This window comes from Stegodyphus dumicola, chromosome 6, assembly GCF_044657685.1.
Source record: "Stegodyphus dumicola isolate Sdum_Otavi_A_Nest chromosome 6, ASM4465768v1".
Taxonomy (NCBI): Eukaryota; Metazoa; Arthropoda; class Arachnida; order Araneae; family Eresidae; genus Stegodyphus; species Stegodyphus dumicola.
Genome location: NC_140773.1, coordinates 114,339,836 through 114,366,118, shown reverse-complemented (window position 1 = coordinate 114,366,118; position 26,283 = coordinate 114,339,836). Strand labels below are relative to the sequence as shown.

General features: G+C 34.1%; 1 protein-coding gene across 1 annotated transcript in view; it reads left to right on the top strand.

The window, feature by feature from the left end:
• LOC118193989 (roundabout homolog 2-like) overlaps window positions 1-26,283 on the top strand; it is a 331,360-nt gene that overhangs the window by 267,622 nt on the left and 37,455 nt on the right. Inside the window, exons 21-22 of the mRNA XM_035365162.2 lie at window positions 3,104-3,166; window positions 25,946-26,136. Coding sequence (XP_035221053.1) covers window positions 3,104-3,166; window positions 25,946-26,136 — 254 coding nt within the window. The remainder of the gene's footprint in view (window positions 1-3,103; window positions 3,167-25,945; window positions 26,137-26,283) is intronic.

The window sequence follows — 26,283 nt, the reverse complement described above, 5'->3', positions numbered from 1 at the left end:
TATTCGAAGATGTTATGGGTTTTAAGATGTACGAGTCCCCTTAAAAGAAGGTTAGAATAAAACTACTGAACGTAAAAAAGAATAGAGAGATTCGATTTCTTTTCTATTGTCATTCTTTACAAAAACATTTGCAAGCTATGTTAACTGCAAATTCTTTTTTTTTTTTTTTTTTTTATTTTTTATTTTTTCGGGATAATACTTTTTGCGAGAGTTTGCTCATATTTAAAGGGATTCATACACCTTAAACCCCTTTAAGCTTCGAATTATGTGACTGTTGCAAGAATTGATATATTTTATTTATTTTAAAAGTAATTACCTCCAACCTTTTACAGCTGACTACATAATATAGCTGCTTTGGAAACTAGTAACCAGAAAGTTTGTGTTGCCACAAACATTATTGTAATTTAATCCGCTTTGTGACAAAATTTTTGCCATTTTTCCAACTTGCGCACATGATATTTTAAAAATGGCTAATGGTACATACTTGAAATTTGATGGAGTTCTTTATATGGGCACTATTTTCTAACTGAACCCAAAATCTGATGAATATTTTAATATTAAAAAATTTTATGCACGAAAACATTACAGATTTTTTTAATAAAGTACATTTTATAAACTCAACTTCAAATAAAATAAACATTTAACATGAAATTCTCAGTTTTTTTGGTTTACAGTAGTTTCCAAATGTTATAAAAGCTATATATAAACTATTGAATTAAATAATGCAACAGATAATTTTAAATTGCGCGCGCAAGGTGAAAACATGACGAAAATTTTTGTCACAAAACGGATTAAATTATAAAAATATTTGTAGCAACACAAACTTTCTGATTACGATTTCAGAAAGCAGCTATATTATGTAGTCAGGCATAAAAAATTGGGAGTAATTGCTTTTAAAATAAATAAGTTATCCCAATTCTTGCAGCAGTCACATATTCGAAGATCATAAGAGGTTTAAGGTGTATGAGCCCCTTAAGCTATACAGGGATAAATTCTGTAAAAGCTATGAGTCTGAAATAAATTACCTCAACATTACCGATTGTACTATGAACTGCAGACATTAGGAAAATACCAGTAACCCGTATTAGCAAAAATATTAAAATGATTTAACACCAAAAAGGATGAAATTTGTAGACACATCTTATGACGAATATCTAAAGCACAAACAAATTTCTAGAAATTTAAGCTCATCTATCTAGCTTAAGCCCAAAATGCCAATATTCATTTCCCAAGTACCACATACTGAATCACATGTGTTGTATCTAACATATTTCAAAGGTATGCGAGGTTACTCACATAAAAAACACATTCTTTTCAGAAACAATCTCATTAAATATTACAAAATGCTATCGCTTCTAAATAAAAGGAGTTTAAAAAGTACTTAATTTTTTTCCTGCTTCCTGTCTAAGACAGCAAGGAGCGATAAAATGTGATCCAGAAACATTTGGATGCCTCATGACCCTTCATTTCTTTTTTAAATGAAGTTAATATGTGACAAATCATAGGCATCCAGAGACAGATTTTACGAGCAAACCGGTCGTTACTAATTGAGAATGATGTCACCTAATATCAAGTCCAGAGCAAAAAAAATCAAGGTCATCATAGGCATAATATTATCCACTAATGCGTAAACTTGATTTCAAGGTTTGGAGTACTGCTGGAAAGCAGGACAGAATAAATGTCACTGATCGGGGGCGGGAGGGAGGAGTACATTGCCAGCAAACACATTTAATTTTTGCATCTGTTTCTTTCGCAAAAGCAAATGGCTGTATGAGACTGTTAGTTTGATATAATTAACGAACAAAATAACTGATAGCAAGGATTTATAATAACTGATAATAATAATTTCAATAACGACTTATTGAGTTTAGATATACGAGATTCTTTCAAGGATATAAAAAATATATTAATAAAATTTAGAATAAAACTTAAAACGGACGCATTTGCTTTTTATTCATTTCACACGCCGTTTCGCCAGGATTTGAACTCGGTCGAAGAACAAGTGGTCAGTATTCTTCTGTGCTTAATCGCTGATAGGCATAATTAGTTACGTACTGGGCAAAATTGATCCTTCTCTTATTGCTCACTAAAACAGTATTGACATCTTTACGCAGACATTAAAAGAAAATCTCAACTCGTCATTGAGTTCAAAAAATTTCTAGTGCTCATTGGTCACATTGTAAGATCAACATCAGCGATAAAGGAGAAAAAAAATCATCCTGCAGAAAAAGCTTTGAGAGAGAAAATACACTAAAAATTTATATATGTATTTTACATTAATGATAAATTCCTGTGCGAAAAATATGTCGGATTAATTGGCTGCATACTTAAAAAAAGTTTACGGCAAAGACTTAATGAGTTTACATGTATATGTATATACATCCTAAAGTTATACAAATGAAAAAGAAAAAAAAAAAAAAAAAACAAAGGGACAAAGAAAAATGAAGAAAGAAGGAAGCTACCTTCTCCTTTCTCATAAATAAGTTATATGCAGTATAAAGAGCCTAAATTAATTACTTTAGACAGACCCCATATTTAAATAAGAGAACATATATAAATACAGTTAAAAAAAATGAAAACGCAGCTAGCTACGTGAAGCTCTTTTCACCTACAGGGTAGAATCACACTCCATCATGGCGGAGTCACAGAAATGTGTTGCTTGTTACCAGCGTTCAAGGTCAGTAGACAAAGCTCTTCCCATAGCTTACATCACTTACTTACAGAAGTTGGAGAAACGAAGACAGAAGGCAGGGGAAAAGTTGCAGCCTAGAGATCGGTGACATTATACGAGACCAAACCTTGTAATATGCTAGCCTTACTAATCTTTTGAAAACCATCCCTTCAAAGACCTTTCAATCATAACTCTTCTACAGCAGATGGGCAACAAAATTAAAAAGATATCTAGTATGGGCTTTTGTTTGCACAAAGAATGAAATACATTCTTACTGCTGCATTTTTATTTGAAAAAAATTGTAGCAATTTTTAAAGATCAATGTGCATCTTTTTAAACTAGGATAAGCTTTGGTTATTTTGACTGTATATTTAGTTGCGTGTGCATATGAATTCAAATATTTACATTTTCCTATCCAATGTATTTTTTCAGATGAAGCGTTTGATCATTTTATGAATAAAGGACAAGCCTGCCCTTCGGTGAATTATTCAAATGGTATGTAAAATACAAATGTTGTTAAAGAAAGGCTTGTAGAAGCTTTTACATTACAAATTATTTTATGAATAATGGCACTCAAATCTCTAAGAAATATAACTTGTTTAAAACTTTATAAAGGGATCATAAGTTAATCTTTTACTATTCATATAATAAATATGCAATGCATAGCATGTCTACGAAATTTTAGACTGAATTCCTGAAAGAGAATATTAAGAAACAAATTTTTACTGCGTAACATTTTACAATATTTCTTTAATGTAAGATCTTATTTTGGGGAAGAAAAAAATAGAAATCCATAGAACAGCAAATGTAGCTGATAAGGAGATAATAATAAAAGCTGAATTTTAAATGATGATAGCATTGTCTGGATGGACAAAAGAAATCCGTTACCTGTTCGAATAATTTTGGGTTTACTGAAAATAAATATTTTAATGAGTTCTTTCCTACTAAAAGGAATTCTTTAAAGATTTCTTTTCAGAAGTCATTGTCTGTTCCCATTTTGTAAAAAGGGGGTCTATTGCATGTTTCCAGTAAAAAATTAATTATATTTATTTCTTGACAATGAAAAATGTCTTTAACATTGTATTTACTTGAAGTTTTAAAAAATGACGATTCTGTTGTGGAAGAACTTTCGCTTGCGCTTGATTTATAAGTAAAACACCAGTATTTGTCGCTACAAAGTGACCTTAAATAACAACTGCACTTTTTAAGCACTACTAACAAATACTGTGTTGAAGATGACTTGATGGCGTTTTATATTTGAAATACGGTGTCTACTTTGAGTGCTTGTGACAGAGTACAGACATTGTCTTGTTTTTAGTTCCGAAGGTTGCAGACATTAATGTACACGAAATGAAAGAGGTAGTCAGATTTATCTTCGAGCAACATAAGTATACTTTAAAGTATAATTTAAAAACTGAGAATGTGTGCGAGGGAGAAAGCTAATATAGAGGATAGACTTTGTTCACTTCCAAGCCTGTCGAATTAATTTCTACCTTTTCTTTGCCCTGCGTTGGCAACACGCTTTTGAGATTTGTCGTTCGTAGAATTCGGTCGCTAAAAGCGTAGCTGGCCTGTAACGGTTGTAAATTCTTATTTTATGCTTATCTGTACTCCTGAATTATTACTAAATGTTTACGTGTGAATGTTTTATTATTAAATGTCTTCAGTTTGATTTAAATGCGCCAAGAGTCTTGAATTTATTGACATAAATTCAATTTTATGTTTTAAGTCGAAACTGCGTCATCCATGTCGGCGCCATTCTAATACGAAGAATGTAAACAGACTTGATACCGCGTCATGCATCATCCTGCTAATTATGCGGCATCTTTGTGCCGGAGAGACTGTATGGTGTTAAGAAAATAGAGTACAATAGGAAAAAAATGCTATAGATTGTCATAAAATCCCCCTCGTTCCCCCCCCCCCCAAAATTTCGAATGCTTGAAGATACAAAACCTGTGTCTGAGATTAGCTGCCCTTCCCTTCCCGTGAGAATCATATCCGCTATTCTTCGGTCTGCACTGCAAGTTTTGCATATTGAGTGCTGCAGCCAGTGGTGACCATTTTGGATATTTATGTGTTAACGTATGTGCACACAAAAAGAAGTTAATATTTTCTATGAATAGTGCTAATGACCAAAGAATGCAAATATTATTTTATAACATGCTCTAGTAGCCACTTGCTGAAAAAATTACGATTACTGTTTATCGCTTCAGCCTTTGTATTGGCATACATCAGCTGCAAATATTCCTTTGTATCCTCCTGGAAATTCCAATTGAGTTCATTCCCATGAGGAAAAACTATTTTAATGAAAGGAAACTGACATATATTAGTAACCGTTACCACCGGTTATTATTAGGAAAATCAACTGGAACAAAATGAAATGAAAAACTTCAGTCTCAAACTGTTTACATGCTCCGTTTGTTTAAAAGAGGGGAGAGACAAGACTCAAAATTTTATACAAAGCGTATTATTCTCATTTAATAAAGTAAATAATTTTAATTAACTAAACCAAGCAAACGATTAAATGTGGCTATCATTGGATAAATATAACAGTAAAAAATCATATTAGTAGTAATATTGAAATACTTGCTCGGGAAGAATCAAAAGTTGTATTCAGAACAGAGGAAGTTTTTAATAACAGAAATACGAAAAATAACGTAATTAATTTGTAAATGTGATTAAATATGGATATTTTCTTTAAAAGATGTTTACTTAATCAAAAGATTCAGTACAAGAATATAGGCAAATAATCACTCAGGTGTGTAGAAATGGACTGAGAAGATTTAAATGCCTTTCTCATACAACTTACGTCATAATCACAACAAAACTCCCTTTATACTAAATTATTGCTTTTATGATTAGAAATCAAAGTAACTGATAAATAGCATAAGTAGGAAGATGGAGAGTGCTAAAGAAAATGGAATAATTGTGAAACCTATATTATTTGAGAGAATAAATATACGTAAGTTAAAATTTTTCTGTAAACTTTTTATTTCTGATATATTTCAGCTCGTTTACAAGATATTCCCGCAAGTTAGGTTAATGGTAAATTCGTCATGCATTATTTGCTCGAGATGAACTATTCAAAGTTAATGAATAAACTGACTAAAAAAATTTCCATATTCTAAAATGATATGCTTAACTGAGTTAACTGACTGCGTTTATAATTATTAATAATGCGAAAATCATTTCAAATCATACAAGCATGAAAAATATTTTATTTTCGTTATTAAACAGATGTAATTTTCCTTTCTTAATTAGAAAGAAAAAAAGAAAAACTGATAAAAATACACGTAAGATTTTTTTGCGTCTCTTTGTTGATTGCCGTGCTTCGGGCGTTGTTGCTTCAAAAATACCAACTCAGATTAAAGATATGAAATTCTTTTTCATTAATGCAATTTACGAAAATGAATGCCTAGTAAAAATAATAACTAAATGAAATAAAAATTGCTAAACAAGGAAAAATACCGAGCTTTGGAATGATTGGAATCCAAGGCCTGAATGAAAACACGGCTTTCATAACTAGTTCTGCTTAATGAAAACAAAAGTAATGCAAGAAAAAAATGCAATTACCCAAGTAATTAATATTAATGCAGTTTTGATATGAAAATGACGATTACTTTGAGTCAATAGGTTACGTTATTTAAAATTTTTGAAAAAATACAGGATGGTTCTAATTCTTTCCTGAGTTCTGAAAATTTACTCTACAATAACCATAACAAATGCAGCAAAGAGGTGCATATCATTGAAAAACGAATATATCCAAAATTTGAAGTACTTTGCAAATGCGACCATGAGTATGTCTCAGATTTTGGTTTCAATGTACTGTCCTATCCAGCCTATTCAATTTCCATCACATATGCTGTCAATAATCTTCTTGAAATTATTGTACCACGCACAAATTATCTTATTTGGAGGCATTTCTGCTTTATACATTGCCCGAAATTTCCATTGTATCATCACAACTGAATCTCATTTACTGAATTACGAGTTACAGGGAGCTTTCTGTTCTCCAGTGAATGCCGTACTTGAGATACGTTGTTACCCAGGGTCGGTTTCAAGCATAGGAGACACTGACAGCTGCCTAAGGCATAGATTTTCAGAAGCCCCACCAGCTATGTTGTTCTTACAATCAACAAGTAAATGAAAGTGTATTATGTTTTGAATTATTAATATATTTAATATCCACCAAATTCAACTGTTCTTATCACCTTGGGCACCAAAAATACTGGAGCCGGGCCTGCTACTATAAAGAAATATGGCTGCTTTCAGAGGGTACTTCTAAAGTTACGTGAAAAGACTTGTTACGAGTGCAATCTTGAAGACATCTCTATATGTTGCTCGGTACTACTTTTGCAATTAGTTTCCTACAAATTTTGGAAATTAAACGGAAAATTATAAATCATCTTGTTTATAAAAAATAACACTCGAAATAATTCCACGATGAAAATAAAAAACTCTTTTGGATAAATATTACTAGCCACATTTTCCAGTTGTCACTATTTATAAATTGCCATCCATATGAAAAGTTAGTTGATTTACTTGTTCCTCTAATAAAAATAGTATTTCCCTAATATAAAGTACATAGTTTAAAAATTCAAAAGTAAAGGACAGTGCATCGAAATTCTCAGTCACTTTATAAGCTAAAGTTCTAGCATATGACGCACTGCATGCTTCCTGTGAGTGAGACGTTAGTATGAGATACTCTTCTTGCACTCAAAGCTAAGTTATATTACAGATTAGCGTTAAAGTTACATTACAGACTTAATAAAATTTCAAAAATATAGATTCAGCTTTGTCATAAAAACAAAGAAGGCTCTTAAATAAAATAAAAATGCAAACTTGTAATAATAAAATTTAACTACTAATAAAACTGTTTTGGACATCAATAGTATTCGAAATTTGAGGCATATGAAACAGTGGCCTATTTTGATTTTGAATAAAGATTTCCTCTTAATTTTCTTGTTTAGTTAAAATGTTCAGCGAAAGAAAATTCCCAAACTCATTATGTTTTTCTTGAGCAATATTTTTTTAATTAAACGATACCGATTTTTTTCATTAGACAAAAATTATGTAAGCCTGCAATTTATCACTTACCAGTTCTGTCTCACAGACGTATAGAATTTTAATAATGAATAACTAAATTATTGACATGCATCGATTTTCTATTCAGGGGTGGAGGTGAGTTTAATGATCTGGGGAAATGTAAAATTGAGGGTAAAGCACTGGTGTTCGAATAAACTTGCATGATAAAATTCGCAAAATTTAATCGTACTGAGAGAGAGGAATTAAAGTCTGCAAGGCTTTCGTTGAAATTAATTCTGCAGAATACTGAAGAGGAAGCCGAAAACATACTTATATAAACTTTCTTGCGTTTATATAATTTTTTCCAATCATTTTCTTTAACGAAAATTTGAAATTATCGAAATTAGATTATGGCTATCGATAGTTAAATGAAATTTGTTCTTTATCCAGTTTCCATGCAGAATTAATTATCCAAATTTATCTTTCCCGACCGACTTTTTTTTTTCTCATAATTCATTGGTTATTTTTATGGGATCATTCTTCCAGAAGTAATTTTTCTGATATGTAATTTAAAAATGTTACGTCCATTGATATTCTACTAACATATAAAAATTCGTTGGTAAATCATTTCCTTTTAACAATTCCAGTCAAATCATACTCATTAATTCTCCCAAATAAAGAAAAATATCTAATATTATCATGTTATCTTACACTCTCAAATGTTATATTTTCTTTTCGAGAATAATTAACTTCTTTCCTCTCAACCTCAAAGTTTGTTTCGGACCCATAATAAGAACTTTAAAAATGGAAGATAAATTCTTTTCTCTTTCTTAAGAGCTCCTTTTACGAATTTGTGTAAATAGTTTTATTATTTGAATTATTATCGTTGTTAACATTTAATTCAGCATTAATCTTCCAAATTCATCTTTACTTTGTCTGCGGTAGAATATTGTATATTTTTCTTAATATTTCTAAAAATATTAATTTCAAAGAAATTTCAAAAATGAATAATGTTTTTAAAGGTATATTATACCGTTTAAGAATTACATAAAATGGCAATGTAAATTTTACATTAAAAATTTATTATACGTGGATATATTTTGTTTCCATGCTTTTAAAGTAATTTGATTCGCACTTAGTAGTTATTAAATTCTTTTACAGCAAATCTAGTGCTTTATATTTTACGTTTATTTTTCTTAATTAATGAATACATTGAGCTTTATAAATCTAAAAGAATTTTTTTCACTCGAAATATCTCTTATTTTTTCTCACTCATATTTCATTTCCTGAAAATTCTTACTTTTTATTTTTGGCCAACGAATTCTTATTTCCCAATTAAAATAGTTTTCATTTTCTCTTGTTTTTATAATTTAGTTTATTGTTAAGTTGCTTTGCTCTTTCCTTCTTTTACCTTTAGTTGCGTCTCATCTTAAGAAATATGCTAGTTATTTCAGTGCGTTTTCCTTAATTCGCATTTTTTAGTTCCAGGCGTACTGAAAAAATCTTATTGAAATAAGGAAAGTGGAGCCTTACCACCTGTTTTAATTTAAAGAAAAAAAAAAAAAAAAAACACAAGCAGTGTGATGGCACATAACCTATTTATATTGAGAAATGTGGAATGTTCTTATAATAGAATTAATATTTCATAATATTACTAGATGCATTAATTTGCAGTGTAAGAGAAGAGTTCAGCCCATAACTTCAGACAATTCTGGGGAATAAATTCTTTGCAAGAAAATAGTATTTTTGAGGAATAATAGACACAAGTTAAAACTCTTACACAACTATTCTTAAAATAAGTAGATTTAAGGTACTTCACACATTTACTTCTTTATTGGCGTGTCTTAAAAGATAAAAAAAAAATTCATTCTAACTCAAATTTAAAATTTGGCAAAACTTTATTTGATAACATATCGTAAGTTACAGCTAAATTGAAAACGTACACTCTGCACGAAAACAAAAACAAAAAAAAAAAAAAAAAGAGAGAGAGAGAGAGAGAGGGGGGGGGGACAGTTCCGTATCTCCCGTTCCACTGCGCCGATTGACGAAATTTAACTTGCGTTTTTCATTTTCGAAAGCACGATTTAGGATATATATTACATATATATAAAGTGCTAACATATGTATTCTGACACCAAATCAGACTTTTTATGAAATGACTTTTTCCATATTTTGATTCTACGGCTCAAGTTACGTCATTGGGCCGAGTTTTGTAAACATCGCACGAGAAATTAAAAAAAAAAAAATTATCTTTCAAAATTTTAGCTCAGTATTTAATAAAATGGATATACATTTATTAATATCTTTTTTTTATTAAACTTACTTGATTCCTTCTTTCAGAGTTCGAAATTTAAGTTCAATCCAAATAAAATTCGCGCACATTTTCTTGTTTATTTTTTTAATTTGTATTTTTAGTCATTTTTGTACATTTTGGAAATTTTCTCTATTTCATCAAGAAATTTAAAAGAAATCATTGCGCTAAAATGCCTCTGAAATAACTTTACTTCCCTAATCAGGATAATTTCATATGAAAAGCACGGGAAAATCATAAAATAAAATTAACCAATAAATACAAAATTTATATTATATAATTAGATATTAACATATTTTGCATCAAAATTATGTTATAAATGCCTGAATTACCTGGGGCATATAATATGAAACGAATTTAAGTCAATTTGGAAATCTTTTGAAAGGATGCAGCCGTACAGCCCAATCATCTTCTAGAAATGCCTGGTTTTTAAAGCAAGAACAATATTTTTCATATTTCAGGGCTGGCATACTATGATTATGGCATATGGAGGGGGCCGTCCCGGGCCTTTGATAGGGGTGGTCTCCGAAGAACCTTAAGTATGTGTACCTATATGTAAGAATATAAAAATGGACGAAGCTAAAATGTGGTCTGCATTAATGTTAAATTTATCGGGGAAATTGACTTTCAACAATCAGTCCTTAACTTAAAACTGGTACTACACATTTTTGACAATGTATGTTTTCAGTTGCTTCTAGCGAGGCAAGCTTTTCGAAGTTTAGGTTGACTAAAAGCTATCTTCGATCAGGAAGAGGCCGAATAAGACTTCACGAATTAGCAGTCTTTCCACTGAAAATACAGTAATTAGAAATATTAATTTTGAAGTTATAAATCAATTTTCAGAAACCAAATATCGCAAAAAAACAGTTTTAGATTTATTTATTTTATTTTTTTTTATATAAACATTTTTCAAATCATTAAAAATGGCTGATAAGTAATCTTTTTTCAATCTAATAATATTTTCTGCTAGATGTCAGTTTTTTTCTTAAGATTTTTTTAAAAATTTGCGAATCATTTAAACTACTTAATTTTAATTAAATAAACGTTAATTATGTATTTGTGTTGAAAATTTGGATGGTAATCATTCCAAATAAGGAAGGGGGCAGTAAGATTTCCGAACAGCGACCCGATAGCTGTAGTTCCGCCACTGAATATAAGATAATGATTTGTCAATAACAATACAGAGTCATTTATAATACTGCGAAATAAGATATTCTTCCCTCCCGAAGCTTTCTACCATCAAGTTTTGAAAATTTCAAAAATATTCACTAAATTTTATTCATTCTAAATGTGTTTAGAGAACGAGCTTTCCTAAATTTTAAAATGGATTCGTATACGTAGTGACTGTTTTCCTCTTACAGACAAAGACCAAAAACCCTCGCAAATTACCTGCGAAGGTCATATCGAGCTTTTCCTTCTAAATCTTGAACTTTCTGCCAGCCTAACAAAAGAACCGACTAGTCACAACGATGTAAATACGAACTGGCATTTAGTTTATAGTTTTGCTGAATTAGCTGAATCTTCACCTTCTCTGATTATTAACGGGTATTTCGAGGCCTAAGAGTGTAAGTGTTCATGCTGTATCCAGTCCATGAGTTCCAGAAAGTCACCTTAGCTACCAGCGCTTTGAGGGGCCAAGCGCTTAATTGGTTCAAATGTATAGGCAGAAGCCTCTTGGGTCAAGCGGGAAGTCCCACCTATACTTATGAAAATTTCAAGACTGCCTTAGTAAAAGCCTTCCCTGTCGTAAGAAAACGTTCCAAATTAGAAGCGGAACTCTTCAGCATATACGAGAAACGAATTGAAAATCTCTCAAGCTTTATTTTAAGAAAAATTCACGTCTTTAAACTCTTGTATGGAAGCCGTCCGGATCCTGAGATAATCCAAGTGATTTTGCCGAGGTTACTTCCCCAAGTACAAGACTTTATTGAATTAAGGAATCCGACTACACTGGAAAAAGTTATTTGAGCTAGCAATCCAGTTTGAAAGTAGAAGAACAGGGGACATTGAAAGAAGACGCCAGTATGAGCAACGAAGCCAATTTGGTGCGCCAAGACCACAACAAAGGCAAGAACACGGCTACGGAAGCAAATCGAATCAGTGGGCAAGGAAACCTGAGTATCCAAAAACAACCGGCGAACGTCGACAGTTCAATAGTAAGCCAGAAAAAAAGTCTGAAAGCCAGCGAAAAAAGAAGGAAGGCATGGAAAGGAGGACAGAAAATTTAAACTAAAACGGATTTCTGCTGACGGGAGGGTGCGGAAATCCGAAGGCCTAGAAAACCCCTCTTCCTTCAAGTTAAATACAGTTATTGTGAAAAATTTGACTCTTCAAAAGATTGAAGTTCTGGTGAACAACATCCCAGCCACCGCACTCCTGGATACAGGCGCGCAATGTTCCTGTGTGGCAGAAGATTTTTTTAGGAAGTATTTCCGTAGATACCGCATATATAATTCGGATAATACGACAGTGTTAGCTGCGCACGGAGAAAGATGCAAGTGCATAGGTCATTTACCGCTATACGTTCGTATCAAGGACGAGCAAGTAAAGATTATGTTTTTTATAGTCAAGAATTTGCAAGCACATATCATCTTAGGGATAGATTTTCTTTCAGAGGCAGAAGCAACGCTGGATTTTAACGAAGCGTCCCTTAAGCTGACGATGAAACCAGTTCGAGAAGAAAAAACAGAACCACCAATGTTAAACCTTGACCACCTGCCTAAGGAAGAGCAACAAAAAATTCGACAAGTGGTAAGTGAATTTGCTTCGTTATTTAGTGATATTCCAGGATTTACTCAAGTTACTAACCATAGTATCGAAACCGGAGATTCACTGCCAGTTCGCCACAAACCATACCGATATGATAAGAATAAAGAAAAGATTATAGAGTGGCACATTAGAGATATGTTACGTAAAAAGATCATACTGCCCATCTCAAGTAGTTATGCTAGCCTGGTTGTTTTATGTAAGAAAAACAATGACTATCCGGTAACACATCCAAAAAGGTGGCGTTTTGCGATTGACTATCGTAAATTAAACTCCATGACTAAATAACCGGTATATCCGTTACCTATTATTGAAGAAATTCTAAGGAACATAACGTCGACCAAATACATGACGACTTTAGACCTAACGACTGGTTATTTTCAAATAGGGGTTAGACCGGAATATGTGCTTAAGACTGCTTTTATAACCAAGTCTGGCACTTATTCATTCCTGCGTATGCCGTTTGGCCTTTCAGGGGCACCGGCAACATTTCAGCGATGTATGGACATTGTGCTAAGGCCTGTTCTTAGAAAGTCCACAGTTATCTATTTAGACGATATCATTATTACTAGTGATAATCTGGAACAACATGTACAGGATTTAAGACAGGTGTTTCCATTATTAAATGAGACCGGTCTAAAAGTTAATGTCGAAAAGTGCAAATTTGGAGCCCCTGAATTAAAATACTGAGGTTACAAAATATCTCAGAAAGGAATCGAGACGGAAAGGAATCAAAAATAATCGCTGTGCAAAAGTATCCGCCGCCAAATACGGCGAAGAAGCTCTCTTCTTTTCTAGGACATTGTTCATATTATAGGTCCTTTATAAAAGATTTTACAGCTATTGCTGAACCATTGTTAAAATTAAAAAGGAAAAAGGCAAGATTCTCGTGGACGGCCGAAGCCAATAGTGCTTTCGAAAAATTAAAGCAAGCATTAACGCAAGCCCCTGTTTTGAAATTTCCTGAAAACGATGAGAATTTAGAAATTTCAGCGGATGCTTCGGATTATGCGGTAGGAGCGGTACTTTCGCAAAATCAGCAGCCCGTGGAATTTTTTAGTAGAACTTTAAATCAAACACAAGGAAATTATTCCGCGACTGAGAGAGAGGCACTTGCAGTTCTGTTAGCAGTGCAAAAGTTCCGAGTCTATTTTGGAAGGGCGCCAATAACAGTGTATTCTGATCATGCGGCGGTAACTAGATTGTATTCAGGGAAAAACTTATCCCCAAGGTTAATAAGATGGGCACTGAAGTTGCAAGAGTATAATCTGGTAATCAAGCACACCGCCGGAAAGGAAAATATCGTAGCAGATGCCCTATCCAGAATAAAAATAGATGAAGAAGGTAATACTGTAAAGGTGGCAATGCTCACAGCATGTACGATACATTCCCGAGAAAATGTAATAACCGAACTGGGTAAGGATCCTGAATTTAAAAATATTTATGATTATTTAAAGGATCGTGAAAATTTTAGCCACCAAGATATTGTAGCGATAAGAAATAGGGCGGCCCATTACGAACTAATAGATGGTCTATTATTTTATACAAAAACTACGAATTCCAACAACGAATTTCGACCTGTTATCCCAGCTAGTCTTAGATTAAATATACTGCGGGAGTTACACGATTTCCCTTTAGCTTCTCATGTTGGTATTCGTAAAACCATCCAACGCGTACGCGAAGCAGTTTATTTTTCCTGAGCTGCAAAAGTTAACAAGGGCGTATGTCCAGTCCTGCCCAACATGTCAAGCAGTTAATTATATTAATTTCCGCCCGGCCGGGTTTCTAAATAGCATTAAATCCGAATTTCCAAATGAAATAATTGGCATCGATTTATTGGGCCCTTTTCCAAAAAGTCAGTTAAATAAAAGTTGCTATCTCCTTGTTATGGTTGATCATTTTAGTAAGTGGACCGAAATTGTTCCCTTAAAACGAGCCTTCGCGAAATTAGTTACTGATTCTATTTTAAATAAATATATTTTGAAATACGGGGCGCCCCTAAAAGTTATATCGGATAATGGTCCTCAATTTGTAAGTAATATATTTGAAGACATGTGCCAAAAACTGGGCATACGTCATTTAAAAATGGTCCCGTATCGGCCGCAATCAAATATAGCGGAACGGGTTAATAGAAATATAGTGAAAATTATCCGTAGTTACGTTAAAAATTTTCATAAAAGCTGGGATAACTATGTCAATGAATTAGATTTCGCCCTTAGGACCGCAAAACATGATACGACGGGCAAAACTCCTGCTGAGTTATTTTTAGGCAGAAAGATTATAACGCCGTTAGATAAATTATTTTATGTTCAACAGAGAGCCCCAGAATTTAAAATGGGCGATATAGAAAAATTAATTAAAGAAGCAAAAAAGAACACTGAAGTAGAACAAATAAAACAGAAGCTTTATTATGATATGTAACTTATAAAATAGGGGATGAAGTGTTAAAAATTAAGCATTCACTTTCTTCAGCACCAGAAGATAAAACTGCCAAATTTTATCAACGATTTGAAGGACCATATGTCATAGAAAAAATAACTCAGGCTGTAGTGGTGTTAAAAGCCAGGAATGGTGAACCCTGCACCGCAAACATTGACCAGATAAAACCATTTTATAATCGTAATAAAATGCCAATATTTCAAGATCTTTTGCAGGATCCGGCACGGCAGGCATAAGCTCCAGAGGTGGAACAACGACAATCACAAGGGCAAGCCATGAGTAGACAGGAGCAATTGAAAAGAAAGTTCCCCCGTTGGAAAACTGAAGGTAACAAGAAAAAGAAGCCGTTCCACCGACCAGAAAAGAGAGGGCACGACCACCCCCAGAATGAAGAAGGAAGAAGTACGAATAATGTAAAGAGAGCCCTCAGTTTCAAGCTAATTAACTCTGGCGGGAAGTATGTAAGGATCCTAAGTTTTACTAACGTTTATTTTATTTTAAATCTTTATTATCACTTCTTATTTTCTACTTCCGACCAGAATTAAAAGCTTTAACTGATTTATGCAAATTTGTCTTGCTAACGCCAAGTACTTAAGTTGTGGCTTTTTGCCAAGCAAGAGAGAGGAAGGAGTTATTAGAAGAAATTGTGAAGTAGACAATACACACAGGAAGGGTATACGAAACCCTTTATTTTTCTATCTTTACAGAGATTTCCTCACTTCGGAATACAGAGACCAAACCCTTGTGGTCTGAACGTAAGAATATAAAAATATTAACTAAAACTCTAACTAAACTAACTTTGGATTAATATACAAGTGCCTACTTTAAGATTGGCCGCTTGCCATAGTAGTTTTACTCGGTTGCTGGTTGCCTTCAAGGCCAGAGGTATAATCCTCTTGATAGTTTCAAACGTATTAGCATTATTTTCAAATGTGTTAGCAGCTCTCTGTACTACATACGGATTTTTTGTTAAATAACGGCCAATCTTAAAGTAGGCACTTGTATATTAATCCAAAGTTAGTTTAGTTAAAGTTTTAGTTAATATTTTTATATTCTTACGTTCAGACCACAAGTGGTTGGTCTCTGTATTCCGAAGTGAGGAAATCTCTGTAAAGATAGAAAAATAAAGGGTTTCGTATACCCTTCCTGTGTGTATTGTCTACTTCACAATTTATTGAACATAGCTTGAGTAAACTCCCTGTTCCGAATCAGGACAGTTCATGTTTCCAAAGCAAGTAAAGAGGAACACAAGTCCTGATAAGAGTAGCAGAAATAATAAGAAGAACGGGCGAAATTCAAATTACAGAGAAACAGAAATGAAGATATATTATTAGATACTGCAATATTAACATTTCTACATATTTTCATTGGAATGTAGGTTTTTTTAAAAAGAAATAATATTGCGGTAGTTACCTGTAGTTTATCTGTGCCTAATTTTCATTTGTTATGTTCTTATTGTAACAGCTTCCTTCGGAAATAATCATTCGCGTAATTTTCCCTTCTCGATTTCGAGCAGTAAAATTTATAAAAAAAAATTTAATGTGGACATCACATGATTTCCTTGTAGGAAATTATGCACATTTTTTACTACACTTCATGTTAACTTATTTCCTCTAATTATTCTAAATTAATTAACCGATCTCTCGAGGCAAGTTAAAAATGACATCAAAAACTGCAAATTTTGAAATTGAATATACCCGCTAAGTTTTGTTGTACAGGAGTCAAACTTCTAATTTTATACTTTCATAACGAGTATAAAATTTATCCGGATATATGTACAGGAACCAATAGACCGCAGTAAAAGTTCGATTTCGTTATCTGTCGGAAATGTAATTTTTTTTTAATCTAATAGTGCCCAAATGATTAATATTTTCATCATTTAGAACTCTTCTGTAATTGGAAGTATATGACTATGAGCAACGATTCTGAAAATAAAGGACTTTTAAGTCGGATAGGGTCTTTCTAAGGTAGGTAGGGGATGGGTATATACAATATACGTTTGATTCTGCAAATTGCAATAAAAACGGGAGGGGCAGTCCCATGCACAAAATTTCAAATTCTACGACGCTATTCATTTTTGAGACATATATACATACTTAAGCATATACGTACAGATGTCACGAAAAAAATCCCTTTTGAATCCACTTTAAATCTAGTCCTTTAATTAGTCCTTTATTCTGTCCGAAAGTACAGATGTCACGCAAAAAGTCGTCCAAATGATTCGGAATGAGCAAAATAGATATTTCTGTTGAAATATGATACTCAAAATTTTTCCCGATTACAATACTTTTTTCCTTCATAAGAAGAAGGGAAAAAGGGAAAAACGTGATATATTAAAACTCCATTAAAAATAAACTGTACAACCCACATCAGATTTCATTAGAATAAAATAGAAGTAAATTTGCTAAGATTTTTTACGTATTATATAAGTGTAAACCTTTGCTGATATTACAGACACCATGCGTTAGTAGGATTTACTTGAACATAACAGAAAACTGCCTGGTGCCTCAGTAAATTGATGATGCTGAACTTTTTTCATCAAGACATTTATCCAACTCATTACAGCAGAAATCATAAACGAGATCATTGGCAAACTATATCCCAGTAAAAATATGCTATAAATACTGAAACCGTTTGAAAGAGTATCTGAATCAAAATTTACCGCGAAGGTAGACAAATTCACAAGACGAGGAGACGAGACGTTAATGCTTTGGTAACCCTAGTTCTAGATTTAAACATATATTTTTTATTAGGACGAGGAAAAGATTCTAAAAAATACAGCCCCTGTGCCTTCATTCCCCGGTAATCTTCAGGATCTCCGCAACTATCATCGTTATATTCATTGGTTTTGGTCGACCGTGGTACACAGGCATGCCTGCGGCACGGAACGGATTATCGTTTATAAATCTGCGGTGTAAGCAAAGATATACACATCGGCTTTTGTGAAGCTTGTGAAAAGAAAAAATTACTTGATGAGTTTGCCTCAATTTTATTAAATTAAAATATGGTATCAGTTGCTTAGCTGAACTGTTGTGAATTTCCAAAACGTTTCACGGATTTATGAATAACCCTGCCTTTCTTATTTTCCCATCAAGTCATTTTAAAAATAAGTCATCAAGTCATTTTAAAAATAAGTTCCTTTTAAGTATTAATTGAAATAAATATGTCACTAATTACGATGTGCCAAAATGTACTAATTTGAATTTAAGTCGCGGTAGGATTTTAAAATTGTAAAATTACACAAAATACTGAAAAACAGCCACTATCTAATTAAAGCCCAGTAGAATTTCAAAATCTAAAGAATAAAAAGAAAGTTATAATAAGTAACGAAAAATATATACTACAAAATATTTTTTGAAACCTTATATATTATGGATTCGATTGCTCTACAGTGGAAGACTTTCTGAACTATATTGTTCAAATATTCTTTTTGTATTTAAGCTGTACTGTAATTTTACGTCTTAAAAATTTGATTAAAATGTACGGCTTATTCGAAGTACCACGGTATTTTTTATAAATGTGATATAAAAATATATACAAATACTTAACGAAATATGTTCTATTTTAGCAGCGATATTTGCTTGCTTAATACAGTTTACATTTATATAAAGCATATTTTACTAATTTTACTACATTCTTATCAGATCTGATACTTGTAGGGTTTATATTTATTTTAACTAACATTTATTTTAAGTTTAAACTATCTTTCCTGTCAAGCCTTACTTTCCCCTGGAACTGCCAATGCCAGAATATGTAAATTTGAGTAGAACGCGCAAGGATTCAAATTATCAGCGGAAGTATTCTGATTTAAATAGAGAGGAAACAAGTTCGGTATGAGATTCTCTTACTTAGCGAGCGCGGAGGTAGTTAGCGAGAATTGAAGAACCCCGCGTTGCGGCCTATGTGCTTGGCGGGAAGTAGTGGTCATCGTTCCAGTGAGCTTCAAGTGTGCTGAATTAGCAGCGGTATTGTAAAACGCGGTGAGTTAGTTATTTTAGAGAGCCTCGTAGTTAGAATCTTGTCTTTATTTTCTTTTCAGGTTATTATTTTTATTTGACTGCCAAGTTGGCACCGTCTGTAAGCGTCAAGAGAACGCAATTGTAATTTATTACGTTGAATAAAAAGGGACTTAAACCCTTCACAAGCTTCTATCTTTTATACAAATTTTCACAGTCACCTCTTGGTTGCGTGCAAGTTGGAGGCGCGCAACGTTATATTGGCGCCCGAACACTTATCGAACTGAAATGGCCGAAAATTGGATGGAAGCCGCTGGACAACACCAAGAAATGACAACGCAGTTAGAAGGATTTGGATACCTGGTCCAGACTTTGAGAGCATCAATCAAGCCAAACCTCTATTTCGACGGAAAAAATTCGGTGGCGGTATTTTTAGAAGGTATAGAAAACCACTTTCAGCTCTACCCTGTGCCTGAAAGACAAAAAGTTGCCATCGCCACATCAGCACTAAGAGGACAGGCCGCGCTATGGTGGAAAAACATAGGCAAATTTTTATTAGGGGAATTTGGAAGCCCGACATATACATTTGAAAATTTCAAAAAATCGTTAGTAAAGACCTTTCCCATAGTGAAAGATCGCGCACGGCTGGAAGCCGAGCTATATAGTTTCTATCAACGGGATACAGCAGAATTGACGGACTTTATTTTACGAAAAATCAAGCTAACGGATATGCTGTATGGGGAAAAACCCGATGCGGAGATTATTGAAATAATATTACCAAGATTGTTACCCGCTGTCCAAGACTACTTTGAAATTAGAAACCCAAACACATTGCAGGAACTTTTCGAATTGGCGGTGAAGTTTCAAAATCGCAGAATAGCGGAAAAAGCGAGAGGGGAAACATATTCTCAACATACCCGAAGGAAGGAGGAAACCAGAAATGGAAATCGCTCATATGGGGGAAAGAACTATCAAGCTAACGCATCGAAACTCGAAGGTCAAGGCCCAAAAAGAAAATTTGAAAATAAGCATCCGCGTACCCAGAAGACACAGATTGAAAGGAAAGCTTTAAACGACTAGAGGGGCCTGTGAAAGGGAGGGTCCAGACCCCGGAAGTTTTAAAAAAACCCTCAAATAGACATTTAAATACAGTCATCGTAAAAAACTCACAGCTACCAATTATACAAGTCCTGGTTGGCGATGTACCAGTAGAAGCCCTCATCGATACAGGAGCAGAAGGAAATTTCATGAGTGAAAAGTTCTTCAAAAAGAATTTTTATAGGATACGACTCTTTAAAACCAGAAATACGGAAATTATAGCGGCGCAAGGAAAAACATGTCACTGCATCGGGAAAGTATCATTAAACGTACAGGTAAAAGAGGAAAATCTCAAAGTATTAATTTTTGTGGTGAAACACCTGCAACACTCTCTTATTTTAGGTATGGACTTTTTAAGGGCCGCGAGGACCAAATTGAATTTTCAAGATAGTTCCGTGGTGCTGGAGATGGACCAGAGGGTGGTGAAACCTGTGGAGACACCTGAATTGGACCTTAGCCATTTGAATGACCAGGAAAGTAAAGCAATACAGCAAGTGGTGAGTAATTTTTCTCATTTGTTTTCAGAAAAACCAGGAAACTGTCAAATCGTGACTCACAAGATTCAATTAAATGCCGAAAAACCTTGTAGGACTAAACCGTATCGCTATGATAAACAAAAAGACTTAATCATCGAAGAACATATTCAGGAGATGTTAAAGAATAAAATAATAACGCCCATAAATAGTGAGTACGCGAGTCCAGTCGTACTATGTAGGAAAAAGAACGAGTTTCCTCCTTCGGATAAAAGGGCTTGGAGGTTTGCTATCGATTACAGAAAACTAAATAGCATTACTAAATTTCCAGTTTACATTTTGCCGGTTATAGACGAGATCATTAGACAGATCAAATCGACAAGATATATGTCTACTTTGGACTTAACGTCTGGCTACTATCAAATAGCTATGAGACCCGAAGATATACACAAAACGGCGTTTATAACAAAATCGGACACTTATGCATTTTTACGCATGCCCTTTGGGTTGTGTGGGGCCCCATCAACATTCCAGAGAGCTATGGACATTGTTCTAAAGCCTGTCCTAGGAAAATCAACTTTAATTTATCTAGATGATATAATTATAACGAGTAGTACGTTGGAACAACACATTAATGACCTCGAACAAGTTTTTAAATTATTAAAAGAGGCCGGTCTTACAATTAACGCCTCAAAATGCAAGTTCGCAACTAAAGAACTTAAATATCTCGGTTATAAAATTTCGCAAAAGGGTATAGAAACGCAAGATTCAAAAATAAAAGCTATTAAGAATTTCCCACCGCCCAACACCGCCAAGAAACTTTCGTCTTTCCTTGGATTATGTTCTTACTATCGATCTTTCATAAAAGATTTCGCTAATATTGTTGAACCACTCTTAGTAATCAAAAGAAAAAAGAGTAAATTTACGTGGACAGCGGAAGCTAACACAGCTTTTGAAAGATTAAAAGAAGCGCTTATTAATGCCCCTGTTTTAAAATTCCCTGAGGGGGACGAAAACCTGGAAATTGCGGCAGATGCGTCAGACTATGCGGTGGGTGCGGTTCTTATGCAAAATAACCATCCGCTGGCATTTTTTAGTAAAACATTGAATCAGACACAAAGGAATTATACAGCTACAGAAAGAGAAACATTAGCCGTATTAATGGCTGTACACAAATTTCGAGTTTATTTCGGCAAATCGCCAGTAACAGTCTTTTCGGATCATGCAGCTGTTGGTAGACTTTACTCGGGGAAAAATCTAACGCCCAGGTTAATAAGATGGGTTTTAAAACTCCAAGAATATAATATCACAATAAGATATAAACCGGGTAAGGAAAACAATGTAGCTGACGCACTTTCTCGTATAAAACTGGACGACGAAGGAAATGAACTTAAATGCGCTGTGTTGACTTCAAAAATTTTAGATTCTAGAGATACGGTTATTACTGAACTGAAAGCTGATCCTGAATTTGGAAGTATCTATGCTTATTTGAAAGACCCCGAAAGCTTTGAGCACACAGATATCGATGCGGTAAGAAATAGAGCAAAAAACTATGAAATAATAGATAATTTATTATTCTATACGAAAACAACAAACGAAAATCTTGAGTATAAGCCAGTTATCCCAGCCTCGCTTCGATTAAGCATTTTGAGCGAGTTGCACGAAAAAAAAACAGCGGGCCACCTCGGGGTCAGAAAGACTATAAAAAGGGTACGCGAGGCGGTATATTTCCCGCAATTATACAAAATAGTAACGGCGTATGTCAGGTCCTGCAATCAATGTCAGTTAATAAATGATATTAATTACAGCCCGGCCGGGTACTTAAATAGCATTCGCGCTACATTTCCGAATGAAATTTTAGGAATAGATCTCCTTGGTCCCTTCCCCCAGAGCGAGTTAAATAAAAATCGTTTTCTTTTAGTAATAGTAGATCATTTTTCAAAATGGATAGAAATTGTTCCTCTTAAACGCGCGTCAGCCAAAACAGTCGCAGATGCATTCTTACACAGATACATTTTAAAATACGGTGCACCGATAAAAGTCATTAGCGATAACGGAAAACAATTCATTAGTCAAGTATTTGAAAACATATGCAATGGACTTGGCATACGCCATATCAAAATGGTTCCGTATAGACCACAGGCTAACATAGCAGAAAGAGTTAATAAAAACATAGTAAAAATAATTCGCAGTTACGTGAGCACACATCACAAGCGCTGGGATGGCTACATAAATGAATTAGCTTATGCTTTAAGAACGGCACATCATGATACTACGGGAAAAACTCTAGCAGAATTATTTTTAGGCAGAAAGTTAATTACGCCTTTAGATAAATTATTCTTTGTGCAACAAAGAGAGCAGGAGTTTAAACAACAAGATGTGCAAAAGTTGATAGATCAGGCGCTTAAAACCTCGGATACGGCAAGAAATAGACAAAAGTTATATTATGATAGAAAACGCCGTGAAGCAGATTTTAAAGTTGGGGATAAAGCATTGAAGCGGAAATTTTCTTTATCAAGTGCCCCAGACAATTTTATGGCAAAGCTAGCTCCAAAGTTTGAAGGCCCCTATGTAATTCAGGAAATCAAAGGGGTAGTATTATATCTTAAGAACGACAGAGGGGAAATCTGTAAAGCAAGTCCCGACCAGGTGAAAAAATACTATAATCCAAATGATTTTGAAATCCTTAAAAGTTTCTTGCAGGACTCAAGTCTAAACGAAGTAGAAGAATCAGAGACTACAACAACTATTCCACCACCCCAGAAACGGAGAACTGAAGAGAGACCTAGCACTTCTACAACCCGGACGTCGGTATCAAAAAGAAAAAATGATTTTCAAACTCCGGCGTTTAAGAAAAACAAAAATACAGATGAACCGGGTAAAGAAACCGTGGTAAAGACGAAAACACCACCTACAAAGGATGGCAGGAGAAATTACACATCAAGGAGAACGCGCACACGGTCACAGAGTCAGGTGCCAGCAAGGCCGCCGTTCCGGAAACTGAAACGCCAACAGGAGGCACAAAAATACGACGAACAGAAGAAATTCAAGAAGGACTCCAGACCGGAGGACGTCAAGACCAGCCGTCCCAGGCAGAAACGCAAAGGCCAACAACCAGACGATTACTCCGTCAAGAGGCCAGCATGTAGAGGACGCAAAAGAAAGAGCAACGTGGACGACACTCGGAGATCAATAAAGAGAAGATTGACATCCATGAAACCTCTAACTTGGGATCAATTTTGCCAAAAACGGATGACGGAATTTCAAGCATCAAAAACTCAAAAATAAGTTAAAACCTTCTATAAATTTTTCTTTCTGTTTTGTTCCGAAATGTTATGCATAAGTACGAAGTTCTATGTTTTGACGAAAGTCAATATGTCTCGGTTGAGACTTAGTTTTGTTTTACTTTATTTAGCTAAGGCAAAAGTATTATTTTCTTTAAGTGTAAAAACTAAAAACAAGCATTTTCTGTTGGTCGAAAGGCTAATTCTGTTATGTTAAAGCCAAAATTTGGCCGAAGATAAAAATAACTTCGTATTCTTGTATTAATAAGACTTTTACTTTCAGTGCCGCCAGCTTGGCGAAGAATGAGTAAAGTAAAAATTTATTTTCTCTTATTCATTTTATGGTAAATTGTAAAAAGCATATGTATTAAAATTTTGTAAATGTATGTAAATACTTGAAGGTTATGTAAAAGTAGAATTTAGTCTAGAAGCATAAAATTGTAGATGCTAAAAGTGAATGCTTAAAAGCAAGGAAGTCAAAATTTAAGTATTAAACTGTAAAGTCATGCTTTAGAGCGAAAGCCTGCATGTTTAAAGATGAATGAGGGGGAAGTTAGAATGAATGTGTTTTGTAGGGTTCTCCACCTACATTTGAATTTTTAAGAATGTTAAAGTAGCTCATTGAGTTGTAGAATGTCGAGTAAGGTGTGTCTATTTGGTTGTTGAATTCTAACAAATCATGGTGGTTAGGGGAAGTGTTGTAAGACTAAAACACGAATATTCCCGTTTGACACCACACACGGTGGAGAGCCAGGGTAAAGTTAAATTAATGCTTGAAAAATTGAATGAATGTGAAGTAAGCAATAACTAAGAAAAACGAATCGTTAAAAACAAAAATTTATTGTGTCAAGAAAGTGTAAATTATAATGTATGTAGAAAGATACTGATACTTATTCCTTACAGATGCTGGAAGGAAAGACCAAGATTGATTGATGAAGTCCAGGAAAAGTTGCTGTAAGAAGAAAGCTTTGTAACGACTAACAGAATTTTAATATATAATTGTTACATAAGATTTTTTTTTTGTGTAAACGAGGTTCTCGCCAGTTAGTTCAGAATTAGATAAACTTACAACAGGTCGTTTGTAGGACCTGCTTTCAAGTTTTCCAAATTCTGGCAGCGGCAAATGTAGGGTTTATATTTATTTTAACTAACATTTATTTTAAGTTTAAACTATCTTTCCTGTCAAGCCTTACTTTCCCCTGGAACTGCCAATGCCAGAATATGTAAATTTGAGTAGAACGCGCAAGGATTCAAATTATCAGCGGAAGTATTCTGATTTAAATAGAGAGGAAACAAGTTCGGTATGAGATTCTCTTACTTAGCGAGCGCGGAGGTAGTTAGCGAGAATTGAAGAACCCCGCGTTGCGGCCTATGTGCTTGGCGGGAAGTAGTGGTCATCGTTCCAGTGAGCTTCAAGTGTGCTGAATTAGCAGCGGTATTGTAAAACGCGGTGAGTTAGTTATTTTAGAGAGCCTCGTAGTTAGAATCTTGTCTTTATTTCCTTTCAGGTTATTATTTTTATTTGACTGCCAAGTTGGCACAGTCTGTAAGCGTCAAGAGAACGCAATTGTAATTTATTACGTTGAATAAAAAGGGACTTAAACCCTTCACAAGCTTCTATCTTTTATACAAGTTTTCACAGTCACCTCTTGGTTGCGTGCAAGTTGGAGGCGCGCAACGTTATATACTTATACAAGGAAAAATATTGTTGTTCCATAACGCTTAATGAACTAAAAACTGTCTTCAAAGACTTCACGAACTGCGTTGCTATATAGCTGCATAAAGAGTGATTGCAATTAGAAAATATCAAATTTCATAAGTGATTAAACACGTCTGAATGCACGCTAAATTTAAGATGGTATTTAAAAAAATCTATTCAAAATGCAGGTATTTGATGAATAATAAATAATTTCTCCTAATAGAAGATTACGGATATCAAGGTAGACAAATGAAGAACAAATTCATGCCGGGTACATCCAAGGCACCGGTTGTCAACTGGACAGATATCATACCACCGCCTCCAGAACATCCGCCGACAGAAATGACAACGCTACCAAGTGTACCCATTAACAGTAGGAATTTGTCTCCTGTCAAATGTGCATATCAGGCGCAGGTCAGTAGTTTTTAATCTACCGGCGCTTTTTGCTTAAATTTAAGTTATTTATTCTCTGCACGTCCATCACTCTCATTAATTGGTTAAAGATATTATCACGGATTATACACATAAAATTTCGTTGAATTTTTAATCGGAGAGACGGTA